We start from the raw sequence: 12570 nt of genomic DNA on the forward strand, positions 1-12570 counted from the left end.
GATCTGACGTACCATTCCTCCACACTCAGCATCTTCAACCTACCCAAATGCTCCATTGTTTACCCGCCACCCTACCACCTGGCATGCTACTTACCTGGCATCCAAACCGCTTAACCAGCTGACACACTAATCCCACAACCTACATACTTAGCCTTTCACAGGAGCTATCAAAGTGGCTGGATGTATCACTGAGAATTTAAATCACAGAGCACATCATCTACCGCTATTAAAAAGTAGTCATGGCTTGAATCTCCCGGCTATCCAGTACATTGAGGGAACTGTTAGAAGTGTTGGATTTCTGAAGGAGCCAGGATTAGGAATTGCTGGCAAAAAAAACACGGAGCTCAATACTAATGAAACAAAACTGGAGTGGAGATGTAATCTGACTGTGAATGTCGTTCCTCAGAATATCTGAGCCAATATTTAATTGCAATTCAGAAGATGACTAGAGTGGAACCTTCATGAACAGTTATAATCAAAGTGAACTACAGAGATTTTCAGATAATCACAGATTTACATTTATGATATTACACACTAGGCTGTACATTAGACATGGACATTAATGGAGAGAACCTCAATAAAAAGAACACGTTAAATTTAGTCTTTCTTGTGAGATAAGGCTAGCAAGCTGTAGATAAGATGAAATCTTACAGATGGGTTTGTTCCACCAATTCTGTCAGACAAACAGAAAGTTGGGTCATTGAGAGTTTATATACTAGAGATTCTACTGTAGACCCTACAATACAAATACAGCTGCAGTGACTTAAAATTGAGAATATTTCCAAATATATTTTTTCATGAACAAGAATAAGTGATTTTTATAGCTTGTAGATACTTTTGAGAAAAATAAATTAAGAGAAAGATATTTTTCTTACAGTGAATGACAGAAAGGATGAGAAGAGAGTCCCTTCATCGTATCTGGATAGTTTGGACAGTACTCCTTCCAAAATAGTGACAAACTAAGTAGAGAAACATATTAGAAGCACATTAACCAATTTGGGCTTAACACTACTGTTTCTTCAAAACATAAAATGAATAATCATTGTTTGAAAGATTGAAGAATTTAAGGTTTAATCTACATCAATAATTGAGCTTTTGTGATTTGCCACCTGCACTGTTCAATAAGCTGCTAAACATTGTACTATTGTTGCAAATGATATCATTAAGCTCCATATGAATAAAATTTTGGCCAGATATATTATGACCATTGTTCAGTTATATTACTGATTAGACTCTTTGTCTACTCATTTCCTCTAACTGAATCAAAGTAACTTATAGGAACAGACACAATATGATTTTTTAATTCATTATTTCATAAGGTGCATTAACACTTCATTGCAATGGTGACGCGTCTAACATCAGCCAAGTAGCATTTAGCGATAATTACAAGTTACCCCTATACTCAATAATTTGGCCAATGCTGAACATTGCCCGCAGTAAATTTTGTACAGAATTTAACCTTTCAGTGTGTCTAATTAAGATTTCAGCTTTCATTAACAGTCCTAAAAGCCATTTTGCACTGTACCTTTGCAACCATGAGAGTTATCATTTCTTTGACAGTTTCTTCAATTAACTCATCAATTTTAGAATGATATTGCCGCTGAAAAAAAAACAGAAAATCACGTGGGCAAAATGGGGCATTTACTCTTAAAATAACATGCTGGCCTAAACATGTCAAGTCTTGTCAATCTATAATAAAATATACGTAGCTTTCTTCTCCTCTATCATTTTCAACCATAGTGAGGAATTTTCAGACCAGGCATGGTACTTGCTAAGTACTTCGTATGTAACTGACAGTAAGCAAGAAGCAGGGTTGAATTATCTTATGGCAACATTTTTGCATCTCCAGCAGAATTACAGGAAACTACTGGCAAAGACCTAAGACCGAATAATGCCACTTATTTTCCATGAGTAAGCTTGAAGTATCTGATCCTAAAGTTACAAAGTGTGATGTTGACATCAAATAATTAGTCTCCTCGCTTCTTTCTGCTCTCTTTAATAATACCGCACGTCTCTTGCAAAATAATGTTGGCATTTCTGATAAACATGCCTTAAATGTTTGCGTATCGTTATCTGTATATAGCCTGCAAAAACAATAGTCAAATAAATATTAAATCAGCAGAAATCATTAAAAATAAGTTTTAAAATACAGTTCTTACATTATTAAAATTATTCTGTATTTCTATACAAACTACTCCAACAATTTGGTGCCAATAATTTCAAATAAATTTCAATCGATGTATGCTTAAATAATTCACAAATCAACGTTTAATCGAGAAGACAATGGCACAGTGTGACATGTGCAGAGTTACCTATTAATTTCCAGAAAGGTCTTTCAATGTGAGAATTGCTTCCTCCAGGATATAACATGTTTCTGATAGGCAACTAGCACTGCCAACAACGGTTCAATTTCCCAAATACATATTTTACAACTAAGTACCTAATCTATAATTTAACATTTGAACAATGGCGCAATTATATCTCTGCTTTGAAATTAAGCCATATTTAATATAACATGGATTACGCACAGACGATTTTTTAGTTATGAGTATTAATTAGTTTCAATTATTTTGGAATAATGAAAGGTTTGACGAACAGATATGATTATAGATCATCATTCAATGAGGGTTTACTATCATTTATTGCAAGGAAACTATCATCCTCACAAACTCATGGCGCTGTAGTTCCCAGGGCATTTCTGAGTCTCCCACAGGAAATGTGATGGGAGACTAGCAGACATACCAAACGAATAGTGAAAGCAACCTTTCATTGTCATTGCTGGGAGGTTATAAGAAACCCAACAGAATTTCAAGAATTCTTTCTTTTACAGTTTGCTTCATAAGTATGCCTTTATAAATAGGGGCATAGAATACAAGACAAGTAAGTTATGACAACCATTGACAAATTGCCGGTTAGGCTTCAGCTGGAGCACTGTGCACAAATCCAGGCATTGCATTTTAGGAAAATTACCAATAAGGGTGCAGGCGAAGATTACCAGGATAATATCAGAAAGGCTTTTCAGTTAGGCGAAGGGATAGAGAAGCTGGGATTGTTCTGTTTAAAGCAGAGAAGGATTTAGGGAAACTTAATCGATGTATTTAAAAATTCTGAGTGCTTTGAGAGTATAAGTGGTGGGAAACTGTTTGGTCACCTGGTGACATAAAAAAATACTTCATTTTAATTATTTTGTAAATTATTTTAATGAGTTCGTTTTCACACAGAGGGTCGTTAAGATCTGAAATGCACTATTTGAAAGGTTGATAAAAACAGAATGTCATGGCAACTTTTAAAAGGAAGTATACTTGAAGGTGATGGTTTTTGACAGTTAGAGGGAAAAGTTGGATTGTGTAACTAAATTGGATTGATCTTTCAAAAAGCAAGAACAAGTACAACATGTTGAATGGCCAATTTCTGTGCTGTATGATTGTTGATTTAAAATCTGAATAAAATTAGAATAGTTCAGGGATACTCGTTTCATCCTTGATTTTGGCCCTCCAAGTGCTTGCATTTTGAATGAAAATATCCAACTTTGGACATTTGCAGAATTCTGCTTCAAATATGTGCCATTAACTCCATGTATGAACCCCAAGGTTAACAAGGAGATAGCAGCTTAATCTTGCAATAAAAAGCTAAATAAACAAATAATATGAATGATGCATTCAAAGAAACATAAGTTAACTAAATATTCATAGAACACTGCTGCAGAAAAGAACTGAAATGGCTTTTATATGAAACATATTGTTCTATTAATCCTGACAATTCAGGAAAAATAAATCATTGTAGATGTTTCTCCAATTCAATGTCATATTACTCCAGAATGAAATTAGAGAGACTGTTTGATACAGATACTCCTAAATAAATAAATAATGTTTGCGAACTGTAGCACAGCTTTAATATTCAATGGATTAAAATAGCTATACCAGAACATACTCTAAAGTTTAAAGAACTGAACAGAATAATATGCATCTTTACATGATGTATGAATAATTTATTTTAAAAGTTTTAATTTGGGAATAACGTGTTACAACTGATTCTGAATTATACTGTAAATACCTAATCGAAAGTAATTATTTTCATGGAAAAGTGTTAACTTACTTCCTGGCCCACCTCCATGCTGCAAAGCTTTGTGGACTGTGTCTTGGCATCCACCATCACATTAAACATGGTGCATATTGACTGTGGGACACGGAAATCTGTTGACCTGCTTGTCTTCTGTAGCTTGGCTTCAAATGCAATCCTAGTCCTATTAAAGAAGAAATTGTTTTGAAATTTGAAGTAGTGTCAGGGGCCATCTGTCAGGAGCATGTTTATAAGCATACCAATAGTATTTTCTTATTCAAAAATGTTAATTATTTGCATTATGTATTCAACAGCGCTTTATATAAAAAGTATTAATTGTAAATGACATTGAAACATATCTTCCTTTTCTTTTGCATATTTCAGTTTAGAATATGCTAATTTTTATCATTATTTACTTCTACCTATAATGAAACTGGTAACAGCCACTCGTGAGGTTCTAACTTCGTACTCCAACCACCTCTCCAACTAGTGGTGGAATCGTGATGAGGACTTGAGGACCCACCCTTCCCCAGCTGCAGAGCCCGTGAAGGAACAGCAAAGGCCAGCAGAATCACACTCCAATCAGGCGGTGTGATAATCTCAGCAGCAACCAGTGAGGCCCTTAATCAATCCTTAATAGGCTTAAGGGTTTCAGTTAGTGTTGGGGCTTGGAAGGTTGAACATGCGCTTTCCTGCCAGAACTTAATTCTGTGGATATGGCAAGGTGGCAGATTTTGAGTATAGCACTATCAGCCCATCTAATTATACACTCTTCTGTCTCTAAGTTCATCATCTCTGCCCTGTGTTATTCGGGAACATTCCTATGTAATATGCAATTCAGATTACATTCATTAGTGAAAACATAACACGGAGTTAGTGATTGACAGGCTACGTCAAGCATGCTGCTATAGTACAGCAAAGGTGCCTTTCATTCTAAATTGGCAATCGTTAACTATAATTAAATCTTACAGATAATCCACTAAATAGGGATTATGGTCTCAGATAAATACTTGTTAGATTCGCTTTCCATTCCTTTGTAGAAAGGCTAACCTTTTAACACATGACTCAATCATATCACTGGACATGAGTTTTAGTCTTTGCTCCAGGTGTTTTGCAAACTCCTCCTCTGGCCAATGCAGATCTCTAATGAAGGTCTGCAGAGCATCCAGCTTCCAGAACAGATCTTCTGATGTTCCTGAGCCATTGCTGAAAAGAAAAGGAAAATAGTCATCAGAAACAGTGTCAGGCCACTAACACCAATTATGGAGACTGAAATTCAATGCCTGGGTGCACAGCAGTCTTAAGCAAAGGAAAGATATTGGGCATAAGGTTTCCACAGTCAGAGATTGTATTTTTTTTATCATACACCTTATCTGGTTTGTAGTCTCATGCTATGTAAACACTTAAGAATTCATCCAACTGCAAAGGAAAAGTTTTAGAAATTGCTGGAGAACAAGTCGATTAATTAAAAGTGTATGGTAAAAAGTAACTTAGGTTTATAACCACAAAGGCATGTGTGGTTATTTTGTGTTGTGATTTCATGCATACTTGACATGTCTCTCAAAAACAAAAACAACTAGCTGCTGGGGATTAGGTGGCTTGGTGGTAACTAGTGGTGGGCGAGGGTTTGCTATTCCCTTGACCTGTAACAATTCAGGCCCCTCAGCCAATAGCTGTCATATTTTGGGCCATACTGGATGAATAGTTTTGAAATACTCAAATATGTATCTCCTTAGAAAATCCTGAACAGCATCAGAATATGCAGACTAATAATGACCAATACCCTTTGGTGATATGTACCCAAGTAATTCAGATTTCTAGCAGCTTGGCTTCACTGTGAGATTTGAAACACATTTTCTTGTCTCATAAAATGCATCCTCGCAAACCACTAATGCCAACACTGTACTTTTTTCTTAGATGTTGTACACACCATGCATTACCATTACTGCTGGCATCATCTTCAGAAACAACATATGGCAGCGTGCGTTTCCAATGTGATGGATGCCAGCTGCACTGAAGTAATGAATGCTTCAGAGCGAGGAGAAAGCTACTGTGGGTTGAGACCATATCCCAGCATGCCAAGGTAACCCTCACCTTGTGGGAACTCTGTGGTGACAGGAACATATTCCTAAGAGATTTTTGTCAGTAGTTTACCGAAATTATGATCGAGTCATTTATTCACCGCGTGAAAGACTTTGGAAATATTTCATTGGAAAGATTGGAAATAGTTCAGTTCCATTGGAAAGATATAGCATCAAACATTTTGCAATCTACTTAATTTTGACATAACATATCCATGTCACAACAAAGCACTTTCTGCGAGCATACTGATGTTTAGAGTCAGTACTTCTGGAGAACCAAGAATACAACCACACAATCCAGGATTACAAGCTGTAAGTGCTATCAGTCTAATTTCTTTCAAACACTATAAAAGGTACACTCCATCCTTAATAGAACAAATCTCAAGAGCCAAGTGCATGTTATAATGACTTCCATAAAGGTCTCATAATATAATATAAAATATCACAAGTAAATTGAGAGTCAGCATTGAGTATTCTAAAATCAGAGATAGTGCTAAGACTGAAAGCCTTGTAACGAGAATGGCGTACGCTATAAGTAGATATCATTGTGGTTGTTAACTTAGCTTTCCTGTAATGATTGATCCATATCTTTCCAAACTATCACACAGCATGCAAACAGAGGAAAATGGAAACGTACTTATGTTTTCCATTTTCGCGCGTTTCCTAATCTAGTCTTCCATATAGTCAACCCGGCATGAAAATGCTTTTTATTGTTTTTGGAATGATTCCACTTTGCAGTGCTGTATCCTGTGCTTTGAGCAATTTAAACACATTTAAACTGTTAAATGTGCATTCATGTTAACAACTTTACACATCACTTTGTTAAAATGTTTCCTTTTAAATAATTCAAATCGGGGGCATTTACAAAAATGCAAAAATTACGAGGCATCAACCATCGTTGCAAATGAAAACTAAAACCTTTTGTTCTTGTTTCTTGTTTCTATTATTCCTTAATTCCTTTTATACAGTAGTGCTATTAGAAGCCAAACACTGGCGTCACTAAACCACTGGATATCATTTCTAACTCACTGAGTTTTAGGAGTACTGAATTCTGCCTTAGCATAACCGATATTAAAGCTTCTGCAGGTACTTTTGATAATCTGAGAGACATTGAGTAGTGTAATGAGATGTCTACATGCTTGGTATGGCAAAGATGTCGCTTACAACCACACAGGAGCTGTGTTAGAACTGCATAGTTTTATAAATTCATCAGTGTTGTGTGAGACCTGCTGGGTTATATATTGGCTATACATGGAAATGAAAAACAATGCTGAAAGAATTTTCCACTCTCAATACATGCAAACATCTTTGAATTAGATTTTTATTACGTACAGGTTTCCAAAATTATATTTTTCCTAATATCTTAGGGCAGAATGTTTGTTCCAAATTGAAATTAATGAAGATATTTGTAAATGATTAAACAGTAATATTGATCTAAGTATGGAAACGGATTCTTCATTACTTTTACTGAGAAATATAATAAGGACATCACCACTGAAGGGTTAATAGCATTTTTGCTTTAATTTATTCTTACCCAGCTACTTGATTGCAAACAAGGAAATAAAGGACAGATTCATGCCAGGTTACTATAAGTGAGAAATCAGACCTAACGTGTATTGAATACACACTCAGCATCATATATATTGGCGATCCATGACGAAGCAGAAAAACTAGGCATTTGTGGGAGGTTAACTGGTAGATTTGGTACTTTGGGGAGATTCACATTTGGTAGGTTCACATTGGGAAGATTACTTGTTAAACTCCTGTGGAAGAAACAGACAGAAAGAAAATACCATAACAGTGACAATGTAGATGCAGATGTGGAAGCATGTATGACACCCCTAAATAAATCCGCAAAACTACCAAGAACTTCACAGCAATTAAAACTCATTACAAACAAAAACTCATGTTACTTAAGCATGTGAGATGCAGGATTTGCTGTGGATTTTCTGAGTCTTGCAGTAGCAAGAAGTGAGCAAAGTTAGAGAAAATAAGGATACCACACATCAAGAAGCTTAGAACAAATAGGAAGATTATTGACAGAAGCAAAAATCATAGCTTGAGGCATGAAAAATGTTATTACATTTAAATAATTGCTAAATGAAAACCATCTTTGTTCATTCTCATATTCCCTTTCTGTAAACACAGTTTCTGTCTTTACAAACAACCCCTAACCAGAATAATTAAGCTTTATGTTATTTCAGTCCTCTTGAATAGCAAACATCTTTCTCTACTCCCAGGAATAGTCCAACTCTAAAACCATTAGGCCAATCTATAGAAGTGTAGAAAAAAACATTACCATTGTGTCACAAATACGTTTACGAAATCTCTCATTCTAGAACTACGAAGTAAATTAATACATTTTGTTAGAGACACAATAATCACAAAAATAGGTTAATGAGGATATTTTGTGTATTAGTTTGTCATCAATTTTAATTGGTTTATATGCATACAATGTATCATTCATGGAAATGCAAGCTAAAGACAACACTTCGGAATTAATATAATTCATATTTTAAAATGTTAAACTTACACAATATATGAAATAACTCAAAGTCAAAATCATTCCTATGTCAGTGAAGCCAGAAATAAATCACTAATGGAGTGAAATACAAATATTCATGTGCATAATTCTTTAAAACTTGTGTCACATATAGACAGGATGGTTAAAAAGGCGTTTGGCTCGCTCGCCTTCATTGCTCAGTCCTTTGAGTATAGGAGTTGGGACATTATGCAGACGTTGTACAGGACATTGGTGAGGCCTCTTCTGGAATTCTGTGTCCAGTTCTGGTCGCCCAATTATAGGAAGGATATTATCAAGCTGGAGAGGATTCAGAAGAGATTTTACCAGGATGTTGCTGGGTATGGAAGGTTTGAGTTATAAGGAAAGGCTGGATAGGTTGTGACTTTATTCATTGGAGCATAAGAAGTTGAGAGGTGACCTGATCGAAGTTTATAAAATAATGACAAGTATAGATAGAGTTGATGGTAATTGTCTTTTCCCTAAAATGGGGAATTTCAAGACTGGGGGTACATTTTTAAGGTGAGAGGGGAGAAATTTAAAAAAAGACAAAGGAGGCATTTTTTTGTTTACACGGGGGTGGTTTGCATGTGGAATGAACTTCCTAATGGAGTGGTGGATGCGGGTACAATTACAACATATAAAAGACATTTGGATGGATATATGAAGAGGAAAGGTTTGGAGGGACATGGGCCAGGAGCAGGCAGGTGGGATTAGTTTAGCTTGGGATTATGTTCAGCATGGACTGGTTGGACCAAAGGGTCTGTTTCCTTGCTATATGGCTCTATGACTCTGGTATGAACAACCCTTATTTTTATGTTTCTGGGAATTTAAAACCACAAACAGTACATTTCACAAGGGAAATAGATTGGAACCAGAAAAGCTAACTAACTTTTTCACCTGACAGTCAATAAAATGACTACTTCTAGTACAGATATCTTCTAATCAACCTGTTCAGAAATGTTATCACACACCTCTGAACAGGTTGGACTTGAACCCGAGCATCTATGCCTGTGAAAATCTAAACTATTAGAAACTCAGTCTGTGCGCGTTTTTATCCATTTTGGGCCTAGACCCTTCTTCAGAAATCTAGGCCCGAAACATCAGCCTTCCTGCTCCTGTGATGCTGCTTGGCCTGCTGTGTTCATCCGGCTGTAAACCTTGTTATCTCAGATTCTCCAGCATCTGCAGTTCTGACTATCTCTGAAACAATGGCTACTCTCAGTTTGGTGATAGATTCCCTGCACTGGAGTGAAATACAAATTATACTGCTATATATAAAACTATTTGAATCTAAAAGATCTAATGTTTAGCACTGTATACACGCAAACTGATGCCTTAGACTCATACTAATTACAAAGATAAGGAATTCAATTGGCAATATCAAAGATCAACCTGATGAATCTAGGGGGCCCTAGACCTCTTACATTATCAGTCCTAAACCTGTGTAGTTGGCATTTATTCAAAATGCTAAAAGTAAAAGTCAGCTTCTTTCTTAAGATGAATAATGTCTAAACAGCAGCTCAGGAAACAGTAGCCTCAATTTTGTAATGGGAAAGTCTGCCTGTAAAATATGCCTGTCAAAGATTATCAGGGTACTTAATGGCTGCAAAACCCTGACATTTATTTACATTAGATTTACATCACTGTGCCCTCTTCAGGCATTGTTGGGGACAGGCATCAGAGGAAGCCAGCGTACCATTTAGAGGCAAAATGGGGAATGAATGAGATTTTTCTCCTGATTACTACAATTTGAGGTAGTACAGGAAGCAGATCAGATGAAAACAGGTTCAAACTATTGATTAATACTGATAACTACTGTCGAATGTGGGATAGGTTTTGCATAACTTCAGCAATATCATCAAAAACAAGTGTCAAAGAGTCTTTCAACTGAACAGGAATATCAGGTTGGAAAGTCAAATAACAATGCACAGCTAAGATATCTAATATTCAGCAAAGTAATGAGAAAATATACTCTATAGCAAATTACAGCAATTCTTATTTGTATAGATGCCGGAAATACTTCTGCGACCCATCAGTCTGAACGGATTTCACTGGCAATGCTCATTTAATTGAAACCTTTAGTTTCCATCCATTTAGAAGATAAAGCAAGTAAAGTATGTTGAAGAATAAACTGTCAAATAAAACCAAGCCAGAATGTATATAAACAATTTAAGTCAAGGGCAAAACTATCAAGAACTCTCGGTACTATCTTCTTCTCATAGCAATTTAAGCTATAAATTGAGGCATGACTACAGCATGGGAATGATATTTCCTGTCATATTGACAGTACAAGAAACAAATGGTGTGATATTAAGGATAGTAGGAACTGCAGATGCTGGAGAATCCGAGACAACAAGGTGCAGAGCTGGATGAACACAGCAGGCCAAGCAGCATCATAGGAGCAAAAAGGCTGACGTTTCGGGCCTAGACCCTTCATCAGAAATGGGGGAGGGGAAGGGGGTTCTGAAATAAATAGGGAGAGAGGGGGAGGCGGATAGAAGATGGATAGAGGAGAAGATAGGTGGAGAGGAAACAGACATGTCGAAGAGGCGGGGATGGAGCCAGTAAAGGTGAGTGTAGGTGGGGAGTTAGGGAGGGGATAGGTCAGTCCAAGGAGGATGGACAGGTCAAGGGGGCGGGATGAGGTTAGTAGGTAGGAGATGGGGGTGGGGCTTGAGGTGGGAGGAGGGGATAGGTGGGAGGAAGAACAGGTTAGGGAGGAGGGGACGAGCTGGGCTGGTTTTGGGATGCGGTAGGGGGAGGGGAGATTTTGAAGCTTGTGAAATCCACATTGATACCATTGGGCTGCAGGGTTCCCAAGCGGAATATGAGTTGCTGTTCCTGCAACCTTCGGGTGGCATCGTTGTGGCACTGCAGGAGACCCAGGATGGACATGTCATCTGAGGAATGGGAGGGGGAGTTGAAATGGTTCGCGACTGGGAGGTGCAGTTGTTTATTGTGAACCGAGCATAGGTGTGCAGCTGGGAGGTGCAGTTGTTTATCGTGACTGGGAGGCTCGGGGATCGCTTTGCAGAACACCTACGCTCGGTTCGCAATAAACAACTGCACCTCCCAGTCGCGAACCATTTCAACTCCCCCTCCCATTCCTCAGATGACATGTCCATCCTGGGTCTCCTGCAGTGCCACAACGATGCCACCCGAAGGTTGCAGGAACAGCAACTCATATTCCGCTTGGGAACCCCGCAGCCCAATGGTATCAATGTGGATTTCACAAGTTTCAAACTCTCCCCTCCCCCTACCGTAGCCCAAACCCAGCCCAACTCGTCCCCGCCTCCCTAACCTGTTCTTCCTCCCACCTATCCCCTCCTCCCACCTCAAGCCGCACCCCCATCTCCTACCTACTAACCTCATCCCGCCCCCTTGATCTGTCCGTCCTCCCTGGACTGACCTATCCCCTCCCTAACTCCCCACCTACATTCACCTTTACTGGCTCCATCCCCGCCTCTTCGACCTGTCTGTTTCCTCTCCACCTATCTTCTCCTCTATCCATCTTCTATCCACCTCCCCCTCTCTCCCTATTTATTTCAGAACCTCCTTCCCCTCCTCCATTTCTGATGAAGGGTCTAGGCCCGAAACGTCAGCCTTTTTGCACCTATGATGCTGCTTGGCCTGCTGTGTTCATACAGCTCTGCACCTTGGTGTGATATTAAATCTACCCACCTAACGAAAAATTTGCTGATTAAACAGTTACGTTGCCCAAAATTACCTTTTTGTTAAATAGCTGTCCATATCATTTTGACCATGGGTTTTGCTTCATTCTTTTTAAGAGGTTGGCCAAGCTGGCAGCAGGCTCATGTAAATGTACTGATCCCAACTGAGATCTTACAGTAATTGAATGTACGGAAACATTCACAATAAGGTTAACAAGTTACATGTTGTACATGG

General features: G+C 37.9%; 1 protein-coding gene across 3 annotated transcripts in view; it reads right to left on the minus strand.

The window, feature by feature from the left end:
• The window catches only part of cadpsa (Ca2+-dependent activator protein for secretion a), a 498775-nt gene that overhangs the window by 92123 nt on the left and 394082 nt on the right, over positions 1-12570 (minus strand). For 2 of the 3 annotated variants that reach the window (XM_048606574.1, XM_048606575.1), the window contains exons 20-23: positions 5110-5265; positions 4096-4243; positions 1526-1600; positions 876-959 (exon numbers count right to left, since the gene is read on the minus strand). In XM_048606574.1, the coding sequence (XP_048462531.1) occupies positions 876-959; positions 1526-1600; positions 4096-4243; positions 5110-5265 (463 nt within the window). Of the gene's footprint in view, positions 1-875; positions 960-1525; positions 1601-4095; positions 4244-5109; positions 5266-7768; positions 7904-12570 lie in introns of all 3 variants that reach the window. The other variant, XM_048606576.1, reaches the window with a different exon arrangement.

This window comes from Rhincodon typus, chromosome 16 (genome assembly GCF_021869965.1).
Source record: "Rhincodon typus isolate 14 chromosome 16, sRhiTyp1.1, whole genome shotgun sequence".
Lineage (NCBI taxonomy): Eukaryota > Metazoa > Chordata > Chondrichthyes > Orectolobiformes > Rhincodontidae > Rhincodon > Rhincodon typus.